The 23,649-nt window shown below is 52.2% G+C and overlaps 10 protein-coding genes across 10 annotated transcripts; 6 read left to right on the top strand and 4 right to left on the bottom strand.

Moving 5' to 3' along the window:
• Positions 1-124: 124 nt before the first annotated feature.
• Positions 125-1,565, top strand: BO94DRAFT_536510 (MBL fold metallo-hydrolase). Its single transcript, XM_025612033.1, has one exon. The coding sequence runs from the start codon at positions 170-172 to the stop codon at positions 1,412-1,414; it is 1,245 nt and encodes a 414-aa protein (XP_025466344.1). The 5' UTR covers positions 125-169; the 3' UTR covers positions 1,415-1,565.
• A 781-nt stretch (positions 1,566-2,346) lies between these two features.
• Positions 2,347-3,446, top strand: BO94DRAFT_566969 (FPP/GGPP synthase family protein; the record flags this gene model as incomplete). Its single annotated transcript, XM_025614597.1, has 4 exons — positions 2,347-2,469; positions 2,533-2,847; positions 2,924-3,399; positions 3,425-3,446. 4 exons carry the CDS (start codon positions 2,347-2,349, stop codon positions 3,444-3,446), a joined length of 936 nt encoding a protein of 311 aa, XP_025466345.1.
• Positions 3,447-4,636: 1,190 nt separating this feature from the next.
• On the top strand, positions 4,637-5,995 carry BO94DRAFT_547521 (uncharacterized protein; the record flags this gene model as incomplete). Its single annotated transcript, XM_025613337.1, has 1 exon — positions 4,637-5,995. The coding sequence occupies one exon, from the start codon at positions 4,637-4,639 to the stop codon at positions 5,993-5,995; it is 1,359 nt and encodes a 452-aa protein (XP_025466346.1).
• Positions 5,996-7,281: 1,286 nt separating this feature from the next.
• On the top strand, positions 7,282-8,031 carry BO94DRAFT_586924 (uncharacterized protein; the record flags this gene model as incomplete). The annotated part of the gene is made up of 1 exon (XM_025615791.1): positions 7,282-8,031. The coding sequence occupies one exon, from the start codon at positions 7,282-7,284 to the stop codon at positions 8,029-8,031; it is 750 nt and encodes a 249-aa protein (XP_025466347.1).
• A 196-nt stretch (positions 8,032-8,227) lies between these two features.
• Positions 8,228-10,104, bottom strand: BO94DRAFT_566970 (uncharacterized protein). The gene is made up of 3 exons (XM_025614598.1): positions 10,051-10,104; positions 9,378-9,939; positions 8,228-9,189 (listed from the first exon to the last, which is right to left on the bottom strand). Exons 1-3 carry the CDS (start codon positions 10,084-10,086, stop codon positions 8,411-8,413), a joined length of 1,377 nt encoding a protein of 458 aa, XP_025466348.1. The 5' UTR covers positions 10,087-10,104; the 3' UTR covers positions 8,228-8,410.
• Positions 10,105-10,471: 367 nt separating this feature from the next.
• BO94DRAFT_116248 (uncharacterized protein) lies at positions 10,472-16,088 on the bottom strand. The gene has a single exon (XM_025605541.1). The coding sequence runs from the start codon at positions 15,857-15,859 to the stop codon at positions 10,637-10,639; it is 5,223 nt and encodes a 1,740-aa protein (XP_025466349.1). The 5' UTR covers positions 15,860-16,088; the 3' UTR covers positions 10,472-10,636.
• A 1,342-nt stretch (positions 16,089-17,430) lies between these two features.
• Positions 17,431-20,102, top strand: BO94DRAFT_625431 (Zn(II)2Cys6 transcription factor; the record flags this gene model as incomplete). Its single annotated transcript, XM_025617281.1, has 8 exons — positions 17,431-17,453; positions 17,509-17,736; positions 17,782-18,069; positions 18,114-18,257; positions 18,310-18,876; positions 18,923-18,989; positions 19,037-19,361; positions 19,410-20,102. 8 exons carry the CDS (start codon positions 17,431-17,433, stop codon positions 19,733-19,735), a joined length of 1,968 nt encoding a protein of 655 aa, XP_025466350.1. The 3' UTR covers positions 19,736-20,102.
• Positions 19,788-20,249, bottom strand: BO94DRAFT_586928 (uncharacterized protein; the record flags this gene model as incomplete). The annotated part of the gene is made up of 1 exon (XM_025615792.1): positions 19,788-20,249. The coding sequence occupies one exon, from the start codon at positions 20,247-20,249 to the stop codon at positions 19,788-19,790; it is 462 nt and encodes a 153-aa protein (XP_025466351.1).
• Positions 20,250-20,472: 223 nt separating this feature from the next.
• Positions 20,473-21,737, top strand: BO94DRAFT_625432 (TauD/TfdA dioxygenase family protein; the record flags this gene model as incomplete). The annotated part of the gene is made up of 6 exons (XM_025617282.1): positions 20,473-20,664; positions 20,710-20,882; positions 20,932-21,010; positions 21,078-21,241; positions 21,293-21,571; positions 21,629-21,737. The coding sequence occupies 6 exons, from the start codon at positions 20,473-20,475 to the stop codon at positions 21,735-21,737; spliced, it is 996 nt and encodes a 331-aa protein (XP_025466352.1).
• A 349-nt stretch (positions 21,738-22,086) lies between these two features.
• Positions 22,087-23,441, bottom strand: BO94DRAFT_599380 (dihydrodipicolinate synthase family protein; the record flags this gene model as incomplete). Its single annotated transcript, XM_025616315.1, has 8 exons — positions 22,087-22,227; positions 22,318-22,593; positions 22,674-22,775; positions 22,826-22,928; positions 22,982-23,130; positions 23,177-23,217; positions 23,267-23,287; positions 23,330-23,441. 8 exons carry the CDS (start codon positions 23,439-23,441, stop codon positions 22,087-22,089), a joined length of 945 nt encoding a protein of 314 aa, XP_025466353.1.
• Between the last annotated feature and the right edge of the window lie 208 nt (positions 23,442-23,649).

Genomic DNA, 23,649 nt, shown 5'->3' on the forward strand with positions numbered 1-23,649 from the left:
TTGGGAGCCTAAGGCACCAACCGGAACCGGGTTCTTGGCACCCGGCCGATCGCCGACCCGGGTTTCCTTCGGCGATCCAAGCCGCGTGTTATTTAAAACATGAATCATCGCCCTTCCTGAATCACTTTCATCAATCATCAATCTGATATCAATTGTTTTATACGTCGCAATGTTTGTCTGCCCGCGTACAGGTGGAAAGCTGCCTCCCTCGATTTCTTCCCTTGTTCAGCTTCCCGCTGCTACGTCACCATCTTATCCCCGACAGGTCGCAACCCTTCAACGTCACTATCGAGCGTTATCAAATCAGGCCCGATGTCAGGGCGCGATCAACCACCCGAAATGCTCAGCTAAAACATTAACTCCGAGCAATGCATCCACACCCCGCATCCCTCATCGTCCGATCTCATCTTCAACACCCACAAATGGCCCAAACCAGGAAGTGTGGCGTGTCGAATCAACATCGCCCACTGAACCCACAATCGACGCCATCTTCGAGACCAACACCGGAACATGGCAATATCTAATATCCGACCCTGCAACCTCCTCGGCTGTCATCATAGACCCAGTCCTGGATTTCGACCGGACCACCCAAACCGTGAGCACCCGAAGTGCCGATTCCTTGCTCAGGATGGTGAGAGACCGCGGGTACAAAATCGAGATGATACTCGAAACCCATGTGCACGCTGATCATCTCACCTCGGCGGCTTATCTCCAGCAACACCTTGCTCAAAGCCAAGGATTTAAGCCACCGATCGGGATCGGGAAGCGGATCGAAAAGGTCCAGACTCTGTTCGGTCACAGATATGCAGTGCCAATGGGCGAATATACGGCAGTGTTTGACAAGTTATTTGATGATGATGAAACGTTCAAGATTGGGAATCTGACTGCCATGGCGGTTCATTTACCTGGTCATACGCCCGATCATCTTGGGTATCGTATTGGAGGTATGTACTCTCTTCCTCACCCATTCATTACTCATATTATCTTGCTAGTAAATGATATAGAGAACATCTTCTGCGGCGACTCAATCTTCCACGCCGACATCGGTACCGCACGCTGCGACTTTCCCGGTGGAAGTGCGCGTGACCTTTTCCGGTCTGGGAGAAAGCTCCTAAGTTTCCCGGGTCATTTCAAGATCTGGACAGGCCATGATTATCCTCCCGCGGATCGAGAACAACCAAGACCTTGGATGAGTGTGCAGGAGCATAGACAGCAAAACAAGCACTTGAAGGACGGCACGACGGAAGAGCAATATGTTTCCCTCCGGGAGGCGCGTGATGCACAGATGCAGGCTCCAAAGCTGCTTCATCAGTCTCTGCAGATTAATATTCGGGCGGGACAGTTACCCACTCCCACGGAGGCAGGGCATCGGATGGTTCATGTTCCGATGAAGTTTGAGGGTGGGGAGTGGTGACGATTTGGTTAGCTGTGTGTATATAGTGTGGTTTATTGTATGATAAAGAAGCGGGGTATGGTACTGCATCTCCACTATTAGATAATTATTCCATCATGATTAGGATGGTTCATCGATTCATGGTCGTCGGAATGTTCTTATATTTGAGGCTTGGTTCTCATTCTGTTCATCATAGCTAAAACCTCATAAGATTGAGTGAAAGGCCCTTTGGCTGGCTCCCAAAAAGTGTTCCTAATGGCAAAGAGAAGGCGTAACAAGTATGGGGATGTTCGTCGACCATCCTGAAGTAATCGCCGATCCATCCCTACTATCAATCGGCGATGTTCGTGCCGTTGTATCCCCGCCATGAACCCCGAGAGATGGATAATCAAGTGGGATGACATGGCAACTATCCCATTTTGAACTTGTAGCTAGACCGCAATTTTGTGGCGCTAAAAGCGCTATGACTAGCTCGCCTTGAGAGGCTTGACCACATACACCAATATCTCCATATTGATGGGTATGCACTATGTGTCGATCAAACATGGTACCAGGCCAATATCAAAGAACATACTATCCAATTAAACCCTACAACTTAACCCAATTCCTCACTACCACAACCCCAGGCCCTCTTGAATTTGCTTAATCCCACGCAGTGGCAGATAAAGTTACACCTGCGAACTGTGCGGCCCGCCGAACCCTGGCAACAGCAGCAACTCTTTGCTCGCAAACCCTATCCCACGACCCGCCAAGACGGAACCAATCATGCATTCTTCCCAAGAACAATATCGAATACTACCTTCTTTGAACCCCCCTGGGTCTAGACGATTCTTCAAAACTTAATTTAGTTACCCCACGCGACAGTTCTTACCCCGCACGGATAACATAACATCCTCGTATATCCCGTATCCACCACACCACTCCAACATTTCACTCCTACTCCCATAATCATAATGTCGACTACCACCACCCTCCCGCAATTCGAATCCGTCTTCCACCAAGTCCTCTCCGACCTCCGCCAACAATGTCGCGAGGACTATAAACTCCCAACTCAGGTGTGGGAATGGTTCGAAAAGGTACTCACACACCCACCGCTCACCTCCACACACATCCTGACTAACAAGCTCACCACACCCCAGTCCCTCATCCACAACACCGTCGGCGGGAAATGTAACCGCGGGCTGTCGGTCATCGACTCTGCGCGTCTCCTCCTCGATCGGGAGCTTACAGCAGACGAATACTTCCACGCCGCGATCCTAGGGTGGATGATCGAACTCCTCCAAGCCATGATGCTCGTATTGGATGATATCATGGACGCATCACATACTTGTCGAGGAAAGCCATGCTGGTACCGCGTCCCCAAGGTTGGCATGACAGCTGTCAACGATGCCGCGATGCTAGAAAGTGCCATTTATGTGTTGTTGAAGAAGTATTTCAAGAGAAGGCCTGCATATGTATCCCCCACCCTCCCCCATCTCTTCTTCTAAATAAGAACCCCTGGCTAATAACCATGATACTGGGATGTGATAGATCGAAATAACCGAACTCTTCCACGAAATCGCCTTCAAAATCGAACTCGGCCAATCCTACGACATGCTCATCGGCCCAGACGACCACATCGACTTTACGAATTTCACCATGGAGAAATATACCGAGATTGCGGTATACAAAACGGCGTATTATAGCTTCTACCTCCCCGTTGCGTTGGCATTACTGGACACCGGGAAAGCCACACCACGGAATTTGGCCCAAGCAGAGGATATCTTAATCCCGATGGGGGAGTACTTCCAAGTTCAGGACGATTATCTGGATGCGTTTGCGGATCCGGTGGTCCTGGGGAAAGTGGGCACGGATATTAGGGATAATAAGTGTTCGTGGTTGGTGATTCAGGCGTTGGAGAGGTGTGATTCGTTTCAGAGAGGGGTGTTGGAGGAGAATTATGGGAGGAAGGATGATGGGTGTGAAGCGGTGGTGAAGGGATTGTATGTGGAGTTGGGGTTGGAGGGGTGTATAGGAGTTTGAGGAGGGGAGGGTCAAGGAGTTGAGGGGATGATTTAACGAGTGGATGAGAGGGAGGGGTTGAGGAGGAGTGTTTTTGAGGAGTTGTTGAGGAAGGTTTATAAAAGGAGGAGGTAGTGATGTCAGGGGGTGGATCTGTGGGGGATGTGAAGGCATGGATGGTTCTACGTTGGGTTAATGAAAGAGAATTGCTTTTCATGTGCTATTAGATTAGTATGGGGTGTTATAATTCTCACCTCTTCGGATGTTTTGGGGTTCAAAGGACTATTTCCCCTTCAACACTTGAGATTATGATTCGCCGAATAAATCTTAAACTTTGTCTTACTCAAATCTGCCTGCAATTAAACACTGTATCTCGTTGACTCAATGTCATGGTCCCATATTTCTCCTCGGATTGAATCACAAGATCTCATTTTGTTACCTGGAACTAGAGCATATCGAGATGAAGCATCCTTTCGGGCACGAACCCTCTGCTGTTGCCCTAACCTTACTAAGAGAGTCCACCTTGCCATAAACAAAGAACGAAAACAATATGGAAGTCTCCTTCAACAACAAGAGTAGATAATCTATCTATCACGCAGACTTAATTCCGTGACGACGCTCGCGACATTTAAGGGCAAGATCCGAGATTCCTATCAGCTAGTAGTCGTATTATCTAGCAGCCTAGAGCTGCCAGAATGGCTCAGCTAAAGATGCCTCGGAAGTAACCTCAAAACCCTCTCTGCCGTATGGGAACGCAACTGCAACTTGCGTAGAATCAGTCATCACCACAGATCTTTGAGCCTTACATGGAAGCTTCCGTCAAATGGAAGTAATAAAGCGTAAAAATCAAGAACATCAAGTAGTAAATTCCAACGCCTGACTTAAGATAATCCGCTTTACATAGAAGGCCATTAACCAATTTTCCGTGTAGGATGACTCGGAAAAGATTTCTTAACCTACAACGATCACTTGAGACGAACAGTCATTGATATGACTCAACAAGACAACCTAAAGGAGATTTCCAATTATTTCTCAGACCAAAGTCTTCACCACTCGGTTGTGATCAACGAACAAGGAATCGGCTCTTATCTTCAACATTGGTATTAATACTAAGAAGAAAACGAGAATGTAGGAAGATACAGTATAATAGTAAATAGTTAGCTATAAAGACCTCTTACACGGACAGTAATCACGGAACTCAACCACATTCTTCTCTCACGAGATCAGGAAGAGACCTTCATGATGTCTATAAAAAGGCTCGTTACCTCCCCCGTCTTGGGTCCTCGTCTCACACAGCGATTACTCCTGAACAAGACAACCCGTCCAATTCAGATTGCTGCCTCTCGCACCTCTTTCCCAACACACAACTTCCAAAGAACATTGTCATCGAAATTTCCCATCCCAGCCACCATGTCCACCTTTAACTCCGGTGCTGATCTCCCCAAAGAGGTCACGCCCGTCCTCGTGACGGTCGAGTCCGGAAAACCCAAATTGGCCGCTACTCCCCCCGTTGATTGTGAACCTGTGCCCGATGAAGAGGCCACCTCCGCCCCTGTTGCGCTTGAACTAGAAAAGACCACCACGCCTACTTCCGCTGCTGAGTGCGATGCCGTGCCCACTGAAGAGGCCACATCTACTCCTGTTGCGGTTGCGGACGAGGCGACCATGCCCGGCACTTTTCCCGAGGACTCCGGTAATGAATTACTCCCCAACGAGGACAACCTCCAGCTTGTGAGGACTGTGGAGCACAACGTCACCACCTCCTTAGTTTGGCCCGAGACTTCTGGAATGGAGCTCATCAAGACGAACGAATTCCTGCCCATTACCTTTGCCGCAGGTCCTGAGGGGTGGTCAGTTACCCCTGTGAGACTGTATCCACTTGCGGCAAAATTCAAGCCTCTCACTGATTTCAACTGCGAGTATGCTGTATATGTAAGTGACTATGACTGGATCGACCCTGCGACTGCTCTCGTGAAGGTGTCTTGGACCTTGCCGCTCTCCCCAAATTTGGAGTACAAATGGAGGCAGGAGTGGGAAGAGTGGGGTGAACCGGAGTGTCAGCGAGCTCTGGCTTTTGGATTCAAGAAATGGCGTTGCAAATACCCTGATACCGTCAAGCCTATCCATGGGATGATTTACGACCCTCTGAATCGCGTGTCGCTGTACCGTGAGACGCTCCCCGAAGCGAATGCGCCCGCAGGTGGTCCATTCATTCTCGAACAGTTTATGTACGACGGGAGAAAGGTCTTCATTGAGTCTGACAACATGGACGACATGGACGACATGGACGCGCAGGAGAAGGAGGAGGAGGAGGAGGAGAAGGAGGAGAAGGAGAAGAAGGAGAAGAAGGAGAAGAAGGAGAAGAAGGAGAAGAAGGAGAAGAAGGAGAAGGAAGAGGCACAGATGACACAGATAATAGAGATAATGGAGATAAGGAAGAAGAGAGAGATGGAGAGTAAGAATGAAAACCTGCTTCTAGAACAGTGGCTTAACGCTGTCCCGCGGAACCCTGTGACTGAGGAGCAGCTGCGTACTATGTCTGGGGCAAGTGACGAATATACCATTAGGCCAATGGGAGCCGAACTGGATTTGGAGGAGTAAAGACATATGTGAGAGGATGTGGTTGCAGGAGACTGCTTTTTCTATTTCCTTGAATCGGTCAGAAATTTTCCAAAACAAAAAAACAATTGAAAATAAAACGACAAAGGAATCACCCTGATTCCTTTGGTTGCTTATCAAATTTTCACGCCTTTATTATTTACATCTGTATTCTGAAATGCGTAACGCGAACTAAGAGGCTCACGAACGGACCGTATAGATATTCATCTCGAGCAGGGAAGGAAGCCTCTTAACAGAGCCCGCAGTGGCCTTACCAGACTCTTCTCTACGAGATTTTCCTTTTCTTCGGTCTTCCTTCCTGCTTTGCCCCCAACCACGACCTTAACTGCTCTGGACAAAGGAGTATCAGTATAGATCATGTAAGTAGAAGCGGTCTGCAGAAAGGAAATCTTGCGAAACTTGTGCAAGAGAGAGCGCGGAAGACTGCTTGTCGCCGAAGTGACCCTTGGATGCTGCCCTGATATTCCTCTGTTGTCTTCGTGTTGTGGGGTCACGCATCACCTTCATGGGATTGTATACCCGCGAGATACACCTCTCAACCATGACCTGAGGTTTTATTGGAAAACAGTGGAAGTTACCTATCGAAAATGAGTGTGTAAAGATGCTTATGTCGGGTGACGCTTTGGCCAGGCGGATTTAGCACGATGAAATGGAGGAAGATTCCGCTTGTGTAATGACATTCGTGCACTCCAAAGATGATGGATATCGGACGGTTACAGGAAGTAAAGACAGTTCGCCGCAGTAAAAACAATGCCTTGTGACAATCCCTGTGCAGTAATTAGGAGATCTCCAATCCTAGGTTTCAGCACCTGATCCATATCAACCTATGGCAATCAACCAACAATGAGCGAGAAAGTTGTGACTCAACAACGAAGACGGAACTATACAGGGAAGTCTTTGTTTTCTCAGAGAAAACACCATCCCACAGAGTAAATATTGAAGAACAAAGGATAATATACTACATTTAACACGGCAAGTCTTACTAACTCACAAAGAAAATATCGACAGGTGTAATAATCGGCAAGGGTTCAGCCACAAAACCTTCCACACAGGTTGCAATCGCCGACATGAACTGCCTCACCATACGATGACATTTGGGGCCAGACCCTCCGTGATATCTATAAAGACCATCTTCATCTCCCCCATCCTAGATCCTCTTCTCACACAGCAAGTGATCGCTCTTGAATAAGACAATCAATCAGATTTCTCTGTTCTCCTCACACCCAACTACAAAACTAACAACAACAAAATCCTTCAATCTAATCATCATGTCCACCTCCAACAACTCTGTTCCTCTCCCCGAGATGGCCTCCATCCCACAAAAGCCAACCATGCCCGGGACCTTTCCCGCTGACATTAATCTCGAATCCCCCAAGGAGGACGCAACCGCCACCATGACGCAGGATATGGACAAGGTTGCCATCTCCGTCACTTCTCCCGAAAACAAGCTTTCCAAGAAATGGACAACCACTACCCTGGCGATCGATCCCAAGCCAAAGCCAGAGTACCGTGGTCCCGTGGGCACTCAGACCCGTCCTTTTGACTCCTATGTTGAACACACCTTTCTCAAAAAGCCCATGGTGTCCATGATATGTGTGGAATGGTGTGACCATTACCACCCAGAGTCGAAGGAGCTCTGTCTGCAGAAGCTGGTGCAGTTGTTTCAGCGCCTGCGCAACCGCAATCCTACCTGGAAGCCCATTTATGGGTATACTCGTCCTTATGATGGGTCACTACAGCTGTATAGTGATTGCGAGCCGGTGCAGGGGGATGAGCTTGCAGATGGGATGATTCGTGTCTTGCAGTACCAGTACCATGGGCAGAAGTCTTTCAAGGATTATGAGACGGGGGATTCGTGTTTAGTAGGTCAATGGCAGAGTGTTATCCCGAGCAATAAACTTGCTCAGGAGGATCTCGATATTATCAATTATGATGATGGGAAACTTCAGCCTCTAACGGAGGATGATGAGGAGAAGAGGGTTGAGAAGAAGAATGAGGAGGAGGAGAAGGAGGAGTGATATATCTGCAAAGTGCCATTTCATTGATTCAATCAAAGGCTTTCCAGAACCTAAAATAAATTGAATCGAAGCTGAGAAGACAAAGAATTTATCATGATTTCAACCACGCTTTTCTGTTCGTTATCCCATCGTATATTTTGCATATTCGGTCGAGACACAATCCCTATGGTTCTTATGCGACATGACCAACTGTACACTTGAGCATTTATCTCTATTTCATCAATATACATCATCCATTATCCCCGATACAAGCCTTTATAACTTGTAGAGGGCTTTATTCAGTGACGTATCATGTACATCCCCTTAATTAATAGCCCATAGTCCCCACACTACAAGAAACAAAAGAACACCTCCTCAGTAATCCAACACAAATCAACCCTCACCTCAACAAAAACTCCCCATCCGTCCTCATCTTATCCACAACCCTAACCTCCACCCCCAAAGCCCCAAACTTCTCCTTCACTTCCATCAACCCCTTCCACACCTCCGGTTGAAGATCATTCTCCGCCATGCGATGTCTCGCCACATCCTCCATCATTTCTCTCGAAATCGACTTCATATTCGGTGGGAATTCGAACCGGGTCCGATCTGCTTCCTCGCGGGGCTGTTGCAATACCACTGTCTTTAAATATGGGAAGAGCGTGGTCTCTTGGTGCAGTTCTTGCCGTTGTGCTTCTTCTCGGCTGTGAAGCATCCGTTGTAATTGGTTAATGATCTCGGGGAAGAGTGCACGATCACAGTCCTCTAGGAAGAGAGATTCCAGGGTATGTGGAAGGATATCCCATAATTTGTCCTTGGTGTTTGTGAGTGTCCTATCTGAGGCATGTGTAATGGATAGGATATTTTCAACGCGCATGCGAAGAGCTCTCAGGGATGGGAGATCATGGAGATTTCCGATGGGGATCCCCGGAAGGTCCTGGGTGAATATATCCCGTGGGCTGTGGCGAATGCGATGTGTGGTTGTCATCCAGAGGGATTGGAGGGATGGTTTGGCGGCTGTGAGGGCTGGGAAAAGAACGGATGGGGCGAGGGTGCTGGATCTGGAGATGTTCTCGAGGTATTGGGCTTGTGCGGGAGAGATTCCCCACCCCATCGAGGTGTTTGTGCCGTTGGCTTGGGCGCGGCGGCGGATGGATTCGCTGGCTGCTTTGAAGAGGGCTTGGTCGTCGTGGTTGTAGATGAGGGTTTGGAGGTGGGGGAGGTGCGGGAGGAGAGTGGGAGGGTGGTGAGGAGGGAGCTGGCGTGGAGGGTGAGGTGGATGAGGTTGGAGGGGGTGTGGAAGTGGTAGGTTGGAGGAGGAGGGGAGGGGGGTTCCTGGGGGGCGTCGGTGTTTGCTTCGCCTGGACCAGGGGGTGGGGGTGGGTAGGAGTCGATGGCTCCGCCAATGTGGAATTTCTGTATGGCGGGTAGTTGGGCGAATGGGATGAAGCTGGATAGAAAGAAGTCGTGACCGAACATTGCCGGGCTGACTTTCAATTCTGAAAGCTGGGTGAGACCCGTGAGGGGGTCATTTGGGTCGGTCAGCCGGGTGAGGATGGACTGCAGGTATGGCGATCCCGGTTCCATGTTTCTGATCTCTAGCTTGCGCAGGTTGGGCAGTTGCAGCAACAGCAGGGCAATCCAGGCATCCTGGTGACAGGCATCCAGAGCTTCGCGCCACCAGGATTCCTGGTCTGGAGACAATTTCGCGGTTTGCAGTAGGGTTTTGAGGGTCACGGGGTCGGTGGTAAAGGACTCTCGGCGGCGGTTACCGACGAGCCAGTCGTCCACGACGAGAACCTGGGTAGCGGAGGCAATGTCGGCATTGCGACAAGTATTCTCGATTATGGAAATAATGGATGGAGGACGGATGGTTTTTCCAAACATCGGGATGGCTCCCGAGTGGAGATGAACCTCCCGGTGGAGACACTGCAGAAATAGGGTGTAAAACCTCCGGCAAACGCGCAGCAAGGGGGCCAGATGGTGGGCTTTGTGGTTGAAGCAGGGGTTATGGCGAGGAGGAATTACGTAGTCCCAGACCTGCAGGAGGACAGTATCAGGAAGGCGGTCCAGCATGTTGTCGATGTACTTTGGTCACGGATGGTGATGTTTCACGGCAGGGTGCAGCAGACTCCATTTTGTAGGTCCACGTGGTGGGTCCCTAGGCACCAATCGAGATCGGCCAGGCAGCATTCCGATTGCTCCGGTCGGAAGATTGCTTTCCGCGGAGCGCTGCCACGTGATGTACGGAAGGCATCTTCAGGTATCCACGTGGTAATGCATCCCCACAGCGGCTGCATACCCGGCATAACTCCGACATACGCGTTAAAGCAGATCATTCCCCGTCGATCACAGCATCAATTACGCCCTGAATGGCAGATCATAGCACAACTACCATATCATTCCATAGTGCCGATCGAAGTCAATCCCTTGCTCTCTTTGACAAAGTAAATAATATGTACTTTAAAATTAGTGATACTTGATCTGCATGCTTTGAGTGCAAACGGATGGATAAATATACATTCAAGGTTGACCTCCATTGCAGTTGTTCAAATTGGTGAAAGACAACTTGAACCTTGTACTAAGATCCGCGGTGATACCCCTCCATCCCTATCTTAAGACACAATCAATGAATAATCGACTCAGCAGTCAACAGTCCCGCCCCCACCACATTACTCGCCACCATGATTCCGATAAAGACCTGCCGGCTCTCCTCTTCGTCATCATTCACCGCAACCGCATACGATACCGTGGAAACATCCCCAGCCAAACTGGCTACTTCTCCAACGATGGCGGCGGACCGATCAGCACTGGCATCCTTCTGCGCGAGCTCATGAAAGTGCCAGCCCGTGACCACCAGCTGGGGAATGATAAGGACTACATCCAGAACGGCTGCTACCGCACGTCCATCGTTGAGTTTCAGACCTGGAAACTTGCTTGATGCTGTCGCGAGCTTGCCATAGATTGGCGTGAAGCCGAGAGCGGTTTTGGCTATCCCCAGGGCGGTGCACACATACGAGAGATCCGTCATCGCCTCGTTCTCGACAGCATCCTTGGGCACTAGGAAATCCCCGGCCCCGACGCATGCAGTAGTGATGCCCTGAATGACGGCGGACGGTGTTGCGAAGACATTATCCTCGGTGAGGGACTCGGCTTCGAAGACAGTCAGGAAGTTACTCATCAACAATGTAAAACCGCCCATGGCATGCGTGGCAACGAAGACCCCCTGCGCGGCGGTAGTCGAGAGATTGATAGAGCGTGACGCAACCGCGGCCTGGGGCGACGAAAACAACTGCGCGAGCTCGTCCCAGCTGGTCGCCGCGATGAGTGCTGCGGAGTTGTCATCGTCCGGGAATGGAGCCTCGCCTTCAATGACCTTGTACACAACGGTGTAGGCCACCGCCGCGATCCACGAGAACAGGTCCAAGAATGAGATGTCCGCAACCCCAAGGGCATTCAGGATATCCGAGATGACGGGAATGTGGATTTTAGCATCTAAAAGGGACAGTGCGTCGTCGGCCAGCGTCTGCAGTAGATCAAGGAGAGCATCTATCACTACCTGCGCGCTGGACAGGGCTCCGTCCACGAGGATGCCCACCAGCCGCTGCAGCACCTTCTCCACGCTCAGGGACTGAAAATCAAATGCCAAAGTCTGCAATCGGGTGTATACGTCTCCCAGAACCTCGGCCTCGGCGGACAATGCGTTCAATAGGTTGGCCACTAGGTCCTCTGTAATGCTTGCCGAGGGCGTACCTCCAACGAGGGTTAGGTCACTCGCGTGATTGCGCAAATGTCCGGCGAGCAGCTGCGAGCCCGACGTCTGACCCTGCATCGGGTTGGCACTGCTTTCCGCGGGGGTCTGACTGGCGGTAGAGCCCAACGCGGACCAATCCGTGATGTCGGCCCATTCATTGATGCTTTTCTGGACGGCGGCCACGCTGGCATTCAAGCTAGCTTTGACCTTGGGAATCTGGCCGATCTTATGCTGGAAGAAGAGCCTAACCAGGTTGTGCAGGATGTTTTTGGTGCGTCGGATGTCGTCCCACTCGAATAGGAACTGCACAAACCGAATGATGGCTTCGATAGCCGTCTTGATGGCATTGAATACCCATTTAACGGCGCCCACAATAGCCTCTACCGTATCCAGAACGGCCGCATACACCTCACCTGCAATGTGGGCAATGAAATGCCAAGCCTCGGTCGCCGCATCCTTGATAACTTCAACCAATGCCTCTACTCCCGTTTCCAGCCAGCGGAAGAGATCACCGGCCTCCATGGCGATCCAGTCAGAGATACCTCGACCGGACGCCTGGGGGCGACCCTGGAAGAGTGTGGCTGGGACTACGCCTCGATTCCGGGTGGCCCAGGCTTTGGTACTCCCGCTCTGGATGCTCGACCAGGCAGTACCTAGCTGATCCATGGTGGCCGCAATAGTCTGCACGTCGCTGTCACCGACAGAAGAGTCGACTAACGGGGCTGTCGTGGTCGACCCAAGCACGCCGCCCGCAACGGTATCCGCTGGGACGTGGGCATCACGCAGGGCTTCGCTGGAGTTGAGCTGGGCGAGCTTCTTCCACGCCGTGTCCAACGGACGGATGACCAGCGGGGTGCCTGACGCATCATCCACCATCGTCACCGTGAGCGGAGTGCCTTGGAGGTCGTCCGTCGCTTCAATGACCGTCACAGTGCCCATGGCGTCGGTCTTCACACTCACTGGTGTGGAACCGAGCACGTAGTACAGTCCGTTCATGTAGACGGGCGTAGCTGCCGCGGAGGAAATGGACAGGGGCACATCGCGGACCGGCAACTTGTCAGCTCCGATCACCTGAAGTGTGGTGGTATATGAGTTGAAGGACAGGGCTGGCTCCGTAGGGGCGGCCACCAGGGTGATTCGTTGGGGGCGCCACAAGCTACCGGCGGTGCTGGGCCCTTGGGTGAGTTTCTGGACGCTCCCTCCGCCGGCAGCAAAGACTGTCCGACCACCGTCAGCGCGGTTCACATACGGCGACAGGCGCTCAATCCCCGTCAAGACAGGAACTGGAGCGGTCCATGCACCGGGTACAGACAGTTGGTTGGTCGGGCAGGCCAGATAGTAGACTACGTCGCTGCCGTTCTTGCCCCAGAGAGTCAACACCCCGTCATGGGTCATGGCAAAAAGAGTATCGGTCCCGGCCAGGTGATCGTTTGTAACAAGGGCCGACGGGGCGGTTGCCTGGCTCTCATCATCTGGGTCATAGCGGTACAGGGTGGCATCACTGACTGCGTACAGGTCGGTGGAGCCGTATTTGTCTGACTTGAGGTCGGAATCGCGCGCAGCCGCAATTGCCGTGGGATGCACGTCGCTGGGTAGGCTGAGACGGACCGTCTCCGGTGGTCCGTCCCCGTAGGGGTTCTCGAGGGGGACATATACCAGCTGCGACGACTCCCCGACTGTGCCGCTGGTATAGACACCGTCGACGCGACCACCCGGGATGCGCCCGACGCAGCTTTGATACCGAGTGCTCTCCACATCCACCGGAATGCCAGCCTTCACCCAGCGCGAGCCCTCGGTGGCGGCAGGGTTGACGACATAGCGGGTGATATCCTTCACGGTGGCATCACTTGCACGTTCTGTGTCAACGATGAGGTATTGCTTCTGGCCGAACACTTCGGCAAACATCATACCACTGATGACAAGGCCAGCTGTCTCAGACGTAGCATCAAAGGGAATGGCTGTCCATAGCGGTGCGGTGGTCCACGAAGGGTCGGCACTGGAGTTAAACAAGGAGACGAACAGGTGATCAGTGTCATCCACGGCAGCGGCCATCATGAGGCCGATAGATCCATCGAGGGCGCTTTGAGCGACGTCAAAGGTATGCACGACGACATCGGAGCGGCCAGGGAAGGCCTTTTGCAGCGCGGCCGTAGAAAGATCGCGCACTTGCCAGCCAGTGTGCGTTCTACCGCTTTGCTCCTCCAAAACGTGTAACACTCCGGCGGTGTCGACAGCGAAGACTAGGCTGAGGCCGCGGTCGGTCTGCAGGGCAGTGAACTTGCCCGTGGGCGAGACCAGCTCCCCAGACAAGTAGTTTTGCATGAGCTCGCATGATGCAGTGAGCTCGCGGGCAGCGTTGACAGGTGCCGTTCCCCGCACCGGGGTGTGCGTGGTTGGCTTGACATACGTGAGGTCACACAGTAGGTCATGGTAGTCGGAGAAGCGGATATCCTTGAATGTAAATACCTGCGCACCCGGGAAGACGAAGCTCCGCAGCGAATCAAAAGAGACTTCTTGAAGCTCGGCAGCAGCAAAACTACCAGCCTTGTCCTTGACGTCGTCGATGACCTCGTTGATACCGGTGAAGGCATTGATGAAACCGTTGACGCTCGGGTCATCGGACTTGTTAGTCAAGTCGCTGCTTTGGCGGGACAGTTGCAGGTTTCCCGCCTGGTCGACCGAGAGGGTGTAATTCTCGTTGAGAGTGTAGTCGGCAATATTGCCGCTTGCGCCGGAGCTGTCAACTAGGACCTCGACCCAAATGACCAAGTGCTGGACGATATGGATGGTGTTGGTGCCTTCAAAGCTGACGTCACAATTGTAGTTGCTCTTGATCCACAGCTTGGCGTACCACAGGCCGATGTGAGCCGAGTCGAGTTTCTCACTGCTATACTCGAGATGCACGGCCGCGGCATTGCTGGCATCGGTCAGAACGATGCCCTGGGGCTGTTGGTATGACGTTAGCGTGGCATAGAAGCTAAAGTCGGCATCCAGTCCGGACCATGCGCCATTGACTGTGACGTCTGTGACGGCAATACACGCGGGGCGCACCAGTGTCACCAGATTATCCTTTAGGTAGCCGGCAAAGGTGTTTCGGTTGATCGCCATGACGCCGCTCTCACTGTTGACTTCGTCGGGTGCCACCCAGTTCCAGCCAAAAGCTGTCGCGGTTGGCAAGGTCTTCCCATCGACAGCGCAGAGATAGTCCAGAGTGGATACACGCGTGTCATCTGAGTTGGGATTAATCTGGCGCTCGAGGTCCGTCAGTGTCAGGCTGGAGTTGTCGTCGGTCTGGACCACAGCCTGAATGGACAGAAGGGGCAGCCCCGTCTCCGTCGCATTCTTACTATAGATCTGGGTGAAGGCCTCCTGAGCTTTGTCTAGCGCACTGCCAGGGGGGATGTCCCCAAAGGTCGGAACCGACTGCAGCACGGCGCTATCCAGATCATAGAGTAGTTGCTGGAGGCTAAACGCAGTACCGGACAGGTTCTTGAGCTGACTTTCAAGCTGCGCCTTGAGGTCAGGATTGTTGTTCAGGTAGGGGGTGTCCAAGTCCTTGTCCAGGTCCTGCGTGACCAAGTCAACCTGGGTTTCAAGCGACCACGCCTCGTCACTCGGCTGACTCCAAACGTTCCAGGTTCCAGTATTGCCCCAGCCGTTGGCCGGGGTGTTCTGGATCACGTCCAGCTCCCGGCAATACATACGAAAGCCCACCCGCCTGGCATCGTCACCCAGGGTAACCGGCTGCAGCGATTTGGGCTCCACATTCCGTGGTAGGCCCATCTGGATTCGGATGCCGATGATAAAGCGCGCCTTGGTAAGGGCGGTAATCTGATCGTCATCGTAGGGAGTGTCCGCAGGGATCTGAAACGGATCAATGCCAGTCTGTGTCTTGAGGTCATCGAGGGAGATCTGCTCGGTAGGGTCTCCAGTAGTCGGGTCCGCGAGAAAGCACAGGTAGAGCTCAGGCATATCCTCCTGGTCGAGAAAGGCCAGCAGGTCCGAGTTGATTGAGGCTTGAGTCGTGGAGACGACAAAGTCATACCCATATTTGGAGCTCGACAGGTACGAGGCTTTGGCTGAATCTTGACTCATGGTGGATAAAAAAGGGAGTTGGGTTGAAGTTGTAGGAAAAAATGAAAGTGATTGTGCTTGTTATTCGATGCCGTTGCTCTGCTCGTTGCTTAATCTTCGGGGAAAAGAGGTCTTTATATGTTTGTTGCATAGCGCCGTCAAGGGCCAATCTGAGCAGCTGCATGGCTCGACATAGCCACCGCAGACATATTTCTTCATCTTCCAAGGCAATCAATGTCTGATGCTCTGGGCAATTGTCGGAGTCGCCGTTTGAAGCGGGCTGGCTGACGTTGGTATGCGGTGTTATTGACATGCTCGATGGTGAGTATATTCATAGCATCTCATTGGACGGGTCTCAGGCCGTGCCCCTGGCGCCCGACGGCGGCTAATGCAAGACCCCCTCAGCTGAAAAACTCAACCCCCACACATGTGGACGGTCTTGGATGGGCGCATGTGTGCTGGGCCATTTTGTCAATGCGATCAGACGCATAGGTTACATTGATCGCCACCCCGCCACCCGTCGATATTGCAGGCATTGTTTTGCATGACTATATGCATCACATGTGTAGCTGGATTACGTTTCCTGCCAGGGACCATGTAGAGGGTCCGAACGAACAAGCAGCAAGTCGACTGAAACGAATGTAACAATGGTGTTGCCACCCCCTCCCGGCTGCATGTCCTATGGGGCGTGAGATAATGCATCTCAGTCGCTCACCATGATCACTTCAATACACCAATCCATAAGCGCGCAGGCATGATGCAACAATCGAAAGCCGACTTGGCTATACACCAACCTAGACGCTTCATCAGTGTTAAGCTCGCCGGAGTTTAGAGACTCATTACCAGAACGGCTTGTGATGGTTCCTCCGTGAGTATCGGTTATGCCGAATGGAGTGAGCATAGCCCCACAGGCTGACCTGCACATCGGACTGCTCTAGGAATAGTGTAAAATGTAGACTGAATAGACCTCATGATGGTTCAGCTCTAGCTGCTGCCGGCGCTGCTCACTGGTAATTAGAGTGGGCCACCCTGGGCGGGGCGTGTAGTGACTATCTGATCATTCCTGTAGCCCCTCAACTGAGGTCGGCTATTGGATGACTAGTATATCAAAATAAATGATATCGCCAAAGTTTTTATGCGATGATGCGTGAGAATATGGTATGTTCGAGGGAAGTTGGAAGGGGAAGAAGAAGATGAGGAATGTGAAGAATGACGCGATCACCGGAGGACCGGCAATCGGACATCCGGTCAGGCACCAATCAGGCAACAGGATGTATGCATAAAACTATGCAGACATGTTAGTCAGCAACGGGCTGCATAGGAGGTACTATGCTTATCTCTCGTCATTCCCTCCCTCCAGTAAATCATCGGAGTGCATATGCAAAGATACAGGGGACATCAGACGGCGTCCATGCAGCGATGTGCATGGGAATCAGCATATGATCGGTTTCCTTGTATGCATTTGTTATTGGGGTTGTGTCGATAAGTCGTTTGGTGGAGAGCAGATAGAGCGATCTGATACGCGGAGAGCTTATCTCGCCGATCCAACGGATTGTCTCGAAGCCAAACCACCACCTCCAGAACAACTCCCCATGGAGAAACGACAGTTGGAACAGTAAGACCCATTTAATTCCTCTTCCTGAAATTTACTCACTGATAAATTGCTGCAGCACTATTGACATCCCTCCAGCCAAAGCTCGCCGCACTACACGCGCGTGTTTGCAATGCCGCGCCCGTAAGCAGCGCTGTTCGCCCGAGCCAGATGGGCCCCAAGCACCTTGTCGGCGGTGCAGGCAGCAGGCCATCACCTGCTCCTTCCAGAACCAGAGAGTGGTGACATTCGAAGAGGAGCCGGGCCCATCGCGTATGGCCCAGTTGGTTGTAGAGCTCCATCACCAGTATGCAGCACACCTCCATGTGACTGTACCAAACTGACAGTTTAGGATCAATCAGCATGAAGCCCGAATCGCGCAGCTTGAGAAGCAAGCGCAAAACACAGATGCACCTTCCAAAATCTATCTTCAGGTACCAGCAGAGACTCCCAACCGTCCGCCCCTGACAGCCACCCCATCGCATTCCCCCGGCTTTAGTATGGATGGCATCGACTTGGGGCCTCCCATTGCTACCTTGCGCTCTCTGGGAGCATTGGCCAAGAATGACACCCACTCTGGCTTCGATCCCGTCGCGCGTGGCATTATCTCTATGGAAGACGCACAAAGTGCAATAACCCTGTATGTGCTGCGAATGACCTCCGTGACATGGAACTGACCTACAGATTCTTCGACCATTGCCATCCCTGGGCCCCGTTTCTAGGGGATGATATACGCCATTCATGGCAAGATCTGCGACGGACAACCCCGGTGCTTTTTCTAGCTATTTGCTCCGTGGGGATGCGTTTCCAAAACTCTGATCCGACACAGTACGTCATGCCTACTATCCAATCATTCAAAGCTAAGAGACGTCATCGTCAGGAATTCTTCCCTCACTGCGCTTCTTGATCACGCCGTATCCAGGCTTTTGTTGCGCCCCACACTGTCTGATGTGACCCTGGACTCCATTCGTGTGCTCCTTCTCTATGCGCAATGGATGCCGTATACGGTTGATGATGATCACGCGCCAAAAAGCCGGTACAATGAAATCAGTGCCTGGGCCGTTCTAGGCCTCGCAGTGCGCTACGCTCTTTTCATTGGGTTGGACCAAAGAGCCCTCCAGCCATTTGCCCAGAGCTCTACTGCGGCAGTGTCAGCTGATGAAGTCGCCCGTTTGCGCGTTTGGTACAATCTGCTCACATGTGATTTCAACCTAATGTTAACCTCCGGGTTGCCCGCGTCCCTAGATCCGACAATCTCTGGGCAGCTTGCGCCACGGTTTGGGGTCCATCGCTTGGCCCACCAACCGGCTGACCTGCGAGTTTCCGGGCTTGTCGAGCTCGTCGCAGTGGTGCACCGAACGATGCGATGCTATGGCGACGTGTCTGGGCGGCAAATAAATGTGAAAGGGCTGCAGCAACTGAACGCGGCATTTGATGAGTGGGAGAAGTATGTTTCAAGTCACTTCCTGCGAGCACTATTGACATTGTGAAAGGTTGTGGGTGGAACGTCTCGCACGTACACCATCGCAGCATAACCAGCTACCCTTTACGTCTGTGAGGGTATGAATCTTTGTGTATTTCATTGTTTCCTTCAGCTGACGAACTAGTGGTATCGGCTGGCCTTGAATAGCGCTGCTTTGGCGCCCCTTTTGTCCACATCACGTCCCCCAGCCTCATCCCTTTCTTCATTGGCCCCCATGCTTGCGACAAGCCTGACAGCAGCGGGACAAATTTTATTGTCGCTGTCTAGCAATGCAGCGGACTATATATGGCGACTAGATCTACCAGACTGCGCAAGTCTCCCGGAAGGTGAACTCGAAGTGGATCCGGCTGCTGTCCAGCGCCTCCGCTATGCGGTGGACTCGACGTGGATCTCGCATACTTTTGCAGTCACCTTTCTGGTTCTTTGCTACATCCGCAGTGTAATTGACGGTAGATCCTCCTTCCTTCCATTTATCCAAAACAGCTAATGAGCTCTAGGTGACATGCAAGTTTGCACAATCGGTCAACCGATGCTGCCTCCATCCCCCGGATCGATCATCTCCCGCCTCCTGCGACTGGCACGCGACCTCTTCGATGCCGTCTGCTCATCATCTACTTTCCACCCCGCACGCGAGTTTCGCACCATCGTCCAAAACGCAACGGCCCTGGTACTAGCATCCACCGGACATGAAGGGCCAATAGTCGATGAACTCGCCCTGCAGTCCGTGCTGGATCAAATGAACGAAGCAGGGTTTGAATGGCCCGGGACACTTATGGACCCTGGGGACTTTTGGGATATCGACATCAACCTCTACAAGAATTGATCAGAGCTTGGCGCGTGCCATACGGAATTGACGGATCCTATATCACCTAAAATCAGCAATCCCATAGACCTAATACCGCGAACAATGATACACACCTTTCCTCTGTGGCCTCCTCAAAGAGCACATCTTGCGCCCCCTTCCACAACACCAACTCTCCCAATGCCCTTAGATTTTCCTGACCCTCGATCACGGTCAAAAAATGGTTCGCCGCCAGCGCCCCCATTTTGCTCGCGAACGCAACCCCCCCGTAGCAAAACAATATCTCCGTCTCGGATATACCCCCAGGATACAGCAGGATTTGCCCCGCCCCGGGATGCGCCGTGTGATTCTCCCATGGAAGACCAAAATCCGTCTCTCCCAATGGCACCCAGAGTCCTTCACCGCTCCAACGGACGTGAATGAGCTGTCTTTTATAAGGCAACAAGCTGCGAAAGACAGCAACGGTCTTCGGAGCCGCGGCCTCAAAGGTGGCAAGAAATTGGTAGGGGCCAGCGGTGATTAGAATGGGATTCATGATGGTTGTCTCTGGTAGCGGTGGCTATCGATAGCAGAATAGGGTAATGAGTACTTATCTATGGCTGTTATCGGGCTACGGGCTGATATCGGATCGGCATTGTCGGCTGCGGGCCGACGGCCTGGACCCCGCGCGGGGGCTGATAGACAGATAAAAGAGTCCAGGGGGTTGAGATACGGTCAGTGGTCGCGTCATAGGAAGTTTAACTCTATCGACAGATACCATGGCTAACCCGCTCGCTCATATCGACATTCGTACTTACGATACTACCTGCCCGCGCACGGATCCTTTGCCGTCCATTCAAGAGGGTAGCTTGACTATCCGGCCGGTGCTGCAGTCGGCAGATTCGTTTTTTGGGGCAGAGGTGTTTGGTGTGGATTGGGAGAAGCCGATTCCTGATGAGCTGGTGGCGCAGGTAGATCCCCTCTGGTACTATGAAGGTATCTACTAACCAGTGTAGTTAATCGCCCTACAAGACCGCTACGGTGTGCTCATATTCCGCGAAACAGGCCTCGACAATGCGCGCCATATCGCCTTTTCACAGCAACTAGGCGAGAAATTGGAAATAAACCCGTTCTTCTACGGTCGAGAAAATGATCGCTTGAAAGAACCTCTCCTGTTCGATGTCGGGAAGTGCGTATCCTTCCTCAGCGTCACATCTTCCCCTAATAACCACCAACAGTATCGAGCTCGACGGCTCCCTCGTCCAACGTGACAGCCGTCGCTGGCACCACAGTCTCGGCAATGCCCTCTGGCACACGGTACCCCTACTCCTACCCCCTACCCCCTCCTCCCATCACGAAACATCAACCCTAACAGCCCACCCAGGACTCCTCCTACCACAAACAACGCTCCAAATACTCCCTCCTCCTCTCCCACGGCAACCCCGTCCACGGCGGCTCCTGGACTCACTTCGCCGACACGCGCCGGGCGTACGCCGACCTCCCACCCGAGAAGAAATCCCAGCTGGAAGATCTTATCGTGGAACATGAGTAACCCCCCCTGCCCCAATCCCCAACGACCACAACTAAACCTACTTCTAGTCTCTGGCACTCCCGCAAACTCGCCTCCCCGATTATCTACGGCTCGCCACTCCCTCACGAACTCGCCGCAAAACCCCCCGCATTTCATAAATTGGTGCAGACGGCCCCGGATGGACGGAAAACATTGTATTTGGCTGCTCACGCGAAACGGATTGTGGGGTGGGAGGTGGAGGAGAGTCAGAGGTTGATTTGGGAGTTGATTGAGCATTGTACGAAATCGGAGTATGTGTTTAGTATGGAGTGGTTGAGGGGTGGGGATATGGTTTGGTGGGATAATCGGTGAGTTTGATGATCTGCGGTAGAGTGGAGTGGGGTGGTGTGCTAATGAAGTGATAGGCAGTCGATGCATCGGGCGAATCCGTATACGGAGGGGATGACGGCGAGGGATGTACGGAGGTCGACGGTTGTGGATGATGGGGTGGATGCGTTTGGGGTGGTGGCTTGATTGGATGGTGGATGGTAGATGTATATTTTAGGTGTAATGGTTTCTGTATGTTTGTGATTACTATAGAATGATCGAGTATTATACTGGGTGATTTACGTTAAGAACCAGTATGAATTCCCACGACTAGCTTACTAGACTACAAACCTCATCTGGACGGGACCCAGTCATCGAATGCTATACAAACCTCGATCAATAAATCCAGAATCACACTATCGTCAGTCTGTCGCAATGAAAAATCTAATCCGAGCCCCAATTAACAAATAATATGTTATAAGCTCCCAAATAGACCGAAGCAGATATCATCGTCTAGACAAAGAGCTCAAGAATAAAAATATCCCAACTCAATACCCTATCCACGAGCACTAATCTCCCTCTCCACCTCCAACAACTCCCCCAGCGCACCCAGAAACTCCTCCCCTTCATCCTCTCCCAACGGCAACAACGGTCTCCTCGGATCCTTCCCATACCCATGCACCTTATTCAACACATACTCTACACATCCAAGTAGTTAGCCACCACCCCAACCCCCCCAAAAAAGAGAAACAAGGAGACTTACTCATCCCCCTAACCCCCCAGGAACAGCAACCACATCCGCCCTCCCCACCACACCCTGCAATCTCTCCCTCTCAATTACTTCTTCCCCACTCGGCTCCTTAAGGTTAACCAACTCCCAAAGCCTCATTGCCGTGGCAGGTGCGAAATTCGGTATCCCGCTTACGGTCCCGTGTCCGCCTGATTGCATCCACGGTGTTAGGTCTGCAATGAGCCCGTCGAGGAGTAGAAAGGGGAATGCACGGGAGGCGTTGAGTTCCGGGTTGGCTTTTAGGGCGGATGTTAGTCGGAGGAGTTTGGGATGCTCCCGCCGCAGCTATTCTTTTGTTAGTGATGGTGTTTGCGGGGGGGTAGGGGGAGGGTTTGGGCTAACGTGAGTTTCACTCCGCAGAGGTTCGGGGATCGTTCCATTATGGATTGGATGGTGGAGGAGGACATGTCGAGGCCGCCGGCGTTCGAGGGGAAGTTGTAGAGGAGGATTGGGATCTGGGGTTCTAATTAGAGGAGGGTTGGAGAAGGGGCAGGTGGGGGAGTACGGGAGATGCGTCGCAGATGTCGACATAGTATTGGATGATTTGGCTATGGTCGGTATTGAGACTGGCGGCGTAGTAGGCGGGGAGAATTACCATGCCGGCGTCGCTGGGGTTGTAAGTAGGTGAATGGGATGGGATTGATACAGGTGATGGACGTACGCTCCTGCTTCTGCGGCTGCGCGGGCCAGAGTGATGGTTTCGCGTGTGCTGAGGCCTCCGACACCAGCTATGATGGGGGTTTCGTTCAGACCGGCCTCGTCCAGCGTGGCGCGGATGAAGCGGATTAAGGAGGTTCGTTCATCAAAGCTCTGCTTGGGGTTAGAGGGGTTGGGGTCTGGGGATGGATGGTCATACCAAGTGAACTGCCTCTCCTAGGGAGCCGGCACATACGGGGACTGCGGGGGTTAGTTTTGATATTGAATATGGGGAGCTGGGGTCACGTACCCATTCCCCTCGTGGCAAGGTCTAATCATTAGCCAAATCCAGTAAAGGTAGGTGGGGTCATACTGAGCAAATGTTTCTTGTAGCTGCCATAATCGAGTTCCTGATTATCGTCGAAAAAGGTAGGTAACGGGGCATACACCCCAGGTTTCAATGTCCGTGTCTTTCCTGGTGCCATGGTGTTTCGTGTAGGCAAATTCAGAGATACTTGGATCTCAGTCAAGGGATGTGATTGGTATTTCACTATCTCGGCGGCATCGGCGTATCGGCAAGATCCCGCTTCAACCGATAGTTTATCTGCATCTGCCCTCCCGCTATCAGATAAGCTCCGTCTTATCATCTGCCGGTTTGTTATCTGGAATGCTGTGGACCAGATAATCTAAATA

Source organism: Aspergillus sclerotioniger (assembly GCF_003184525.1).
Source record: "Aspergillus sclerotioniger CBS 115572 chromosome Unknown BO94scaffold_18, whole genome shotgun sequence".
Classification (NCBI taxonomy): Eukaryota; Fungi; Ascomycota; class Eurotiomycetes; order Eurotiales; family Aspergillaceae; genus Aspergillus; species Aspergillus sclerotioniger.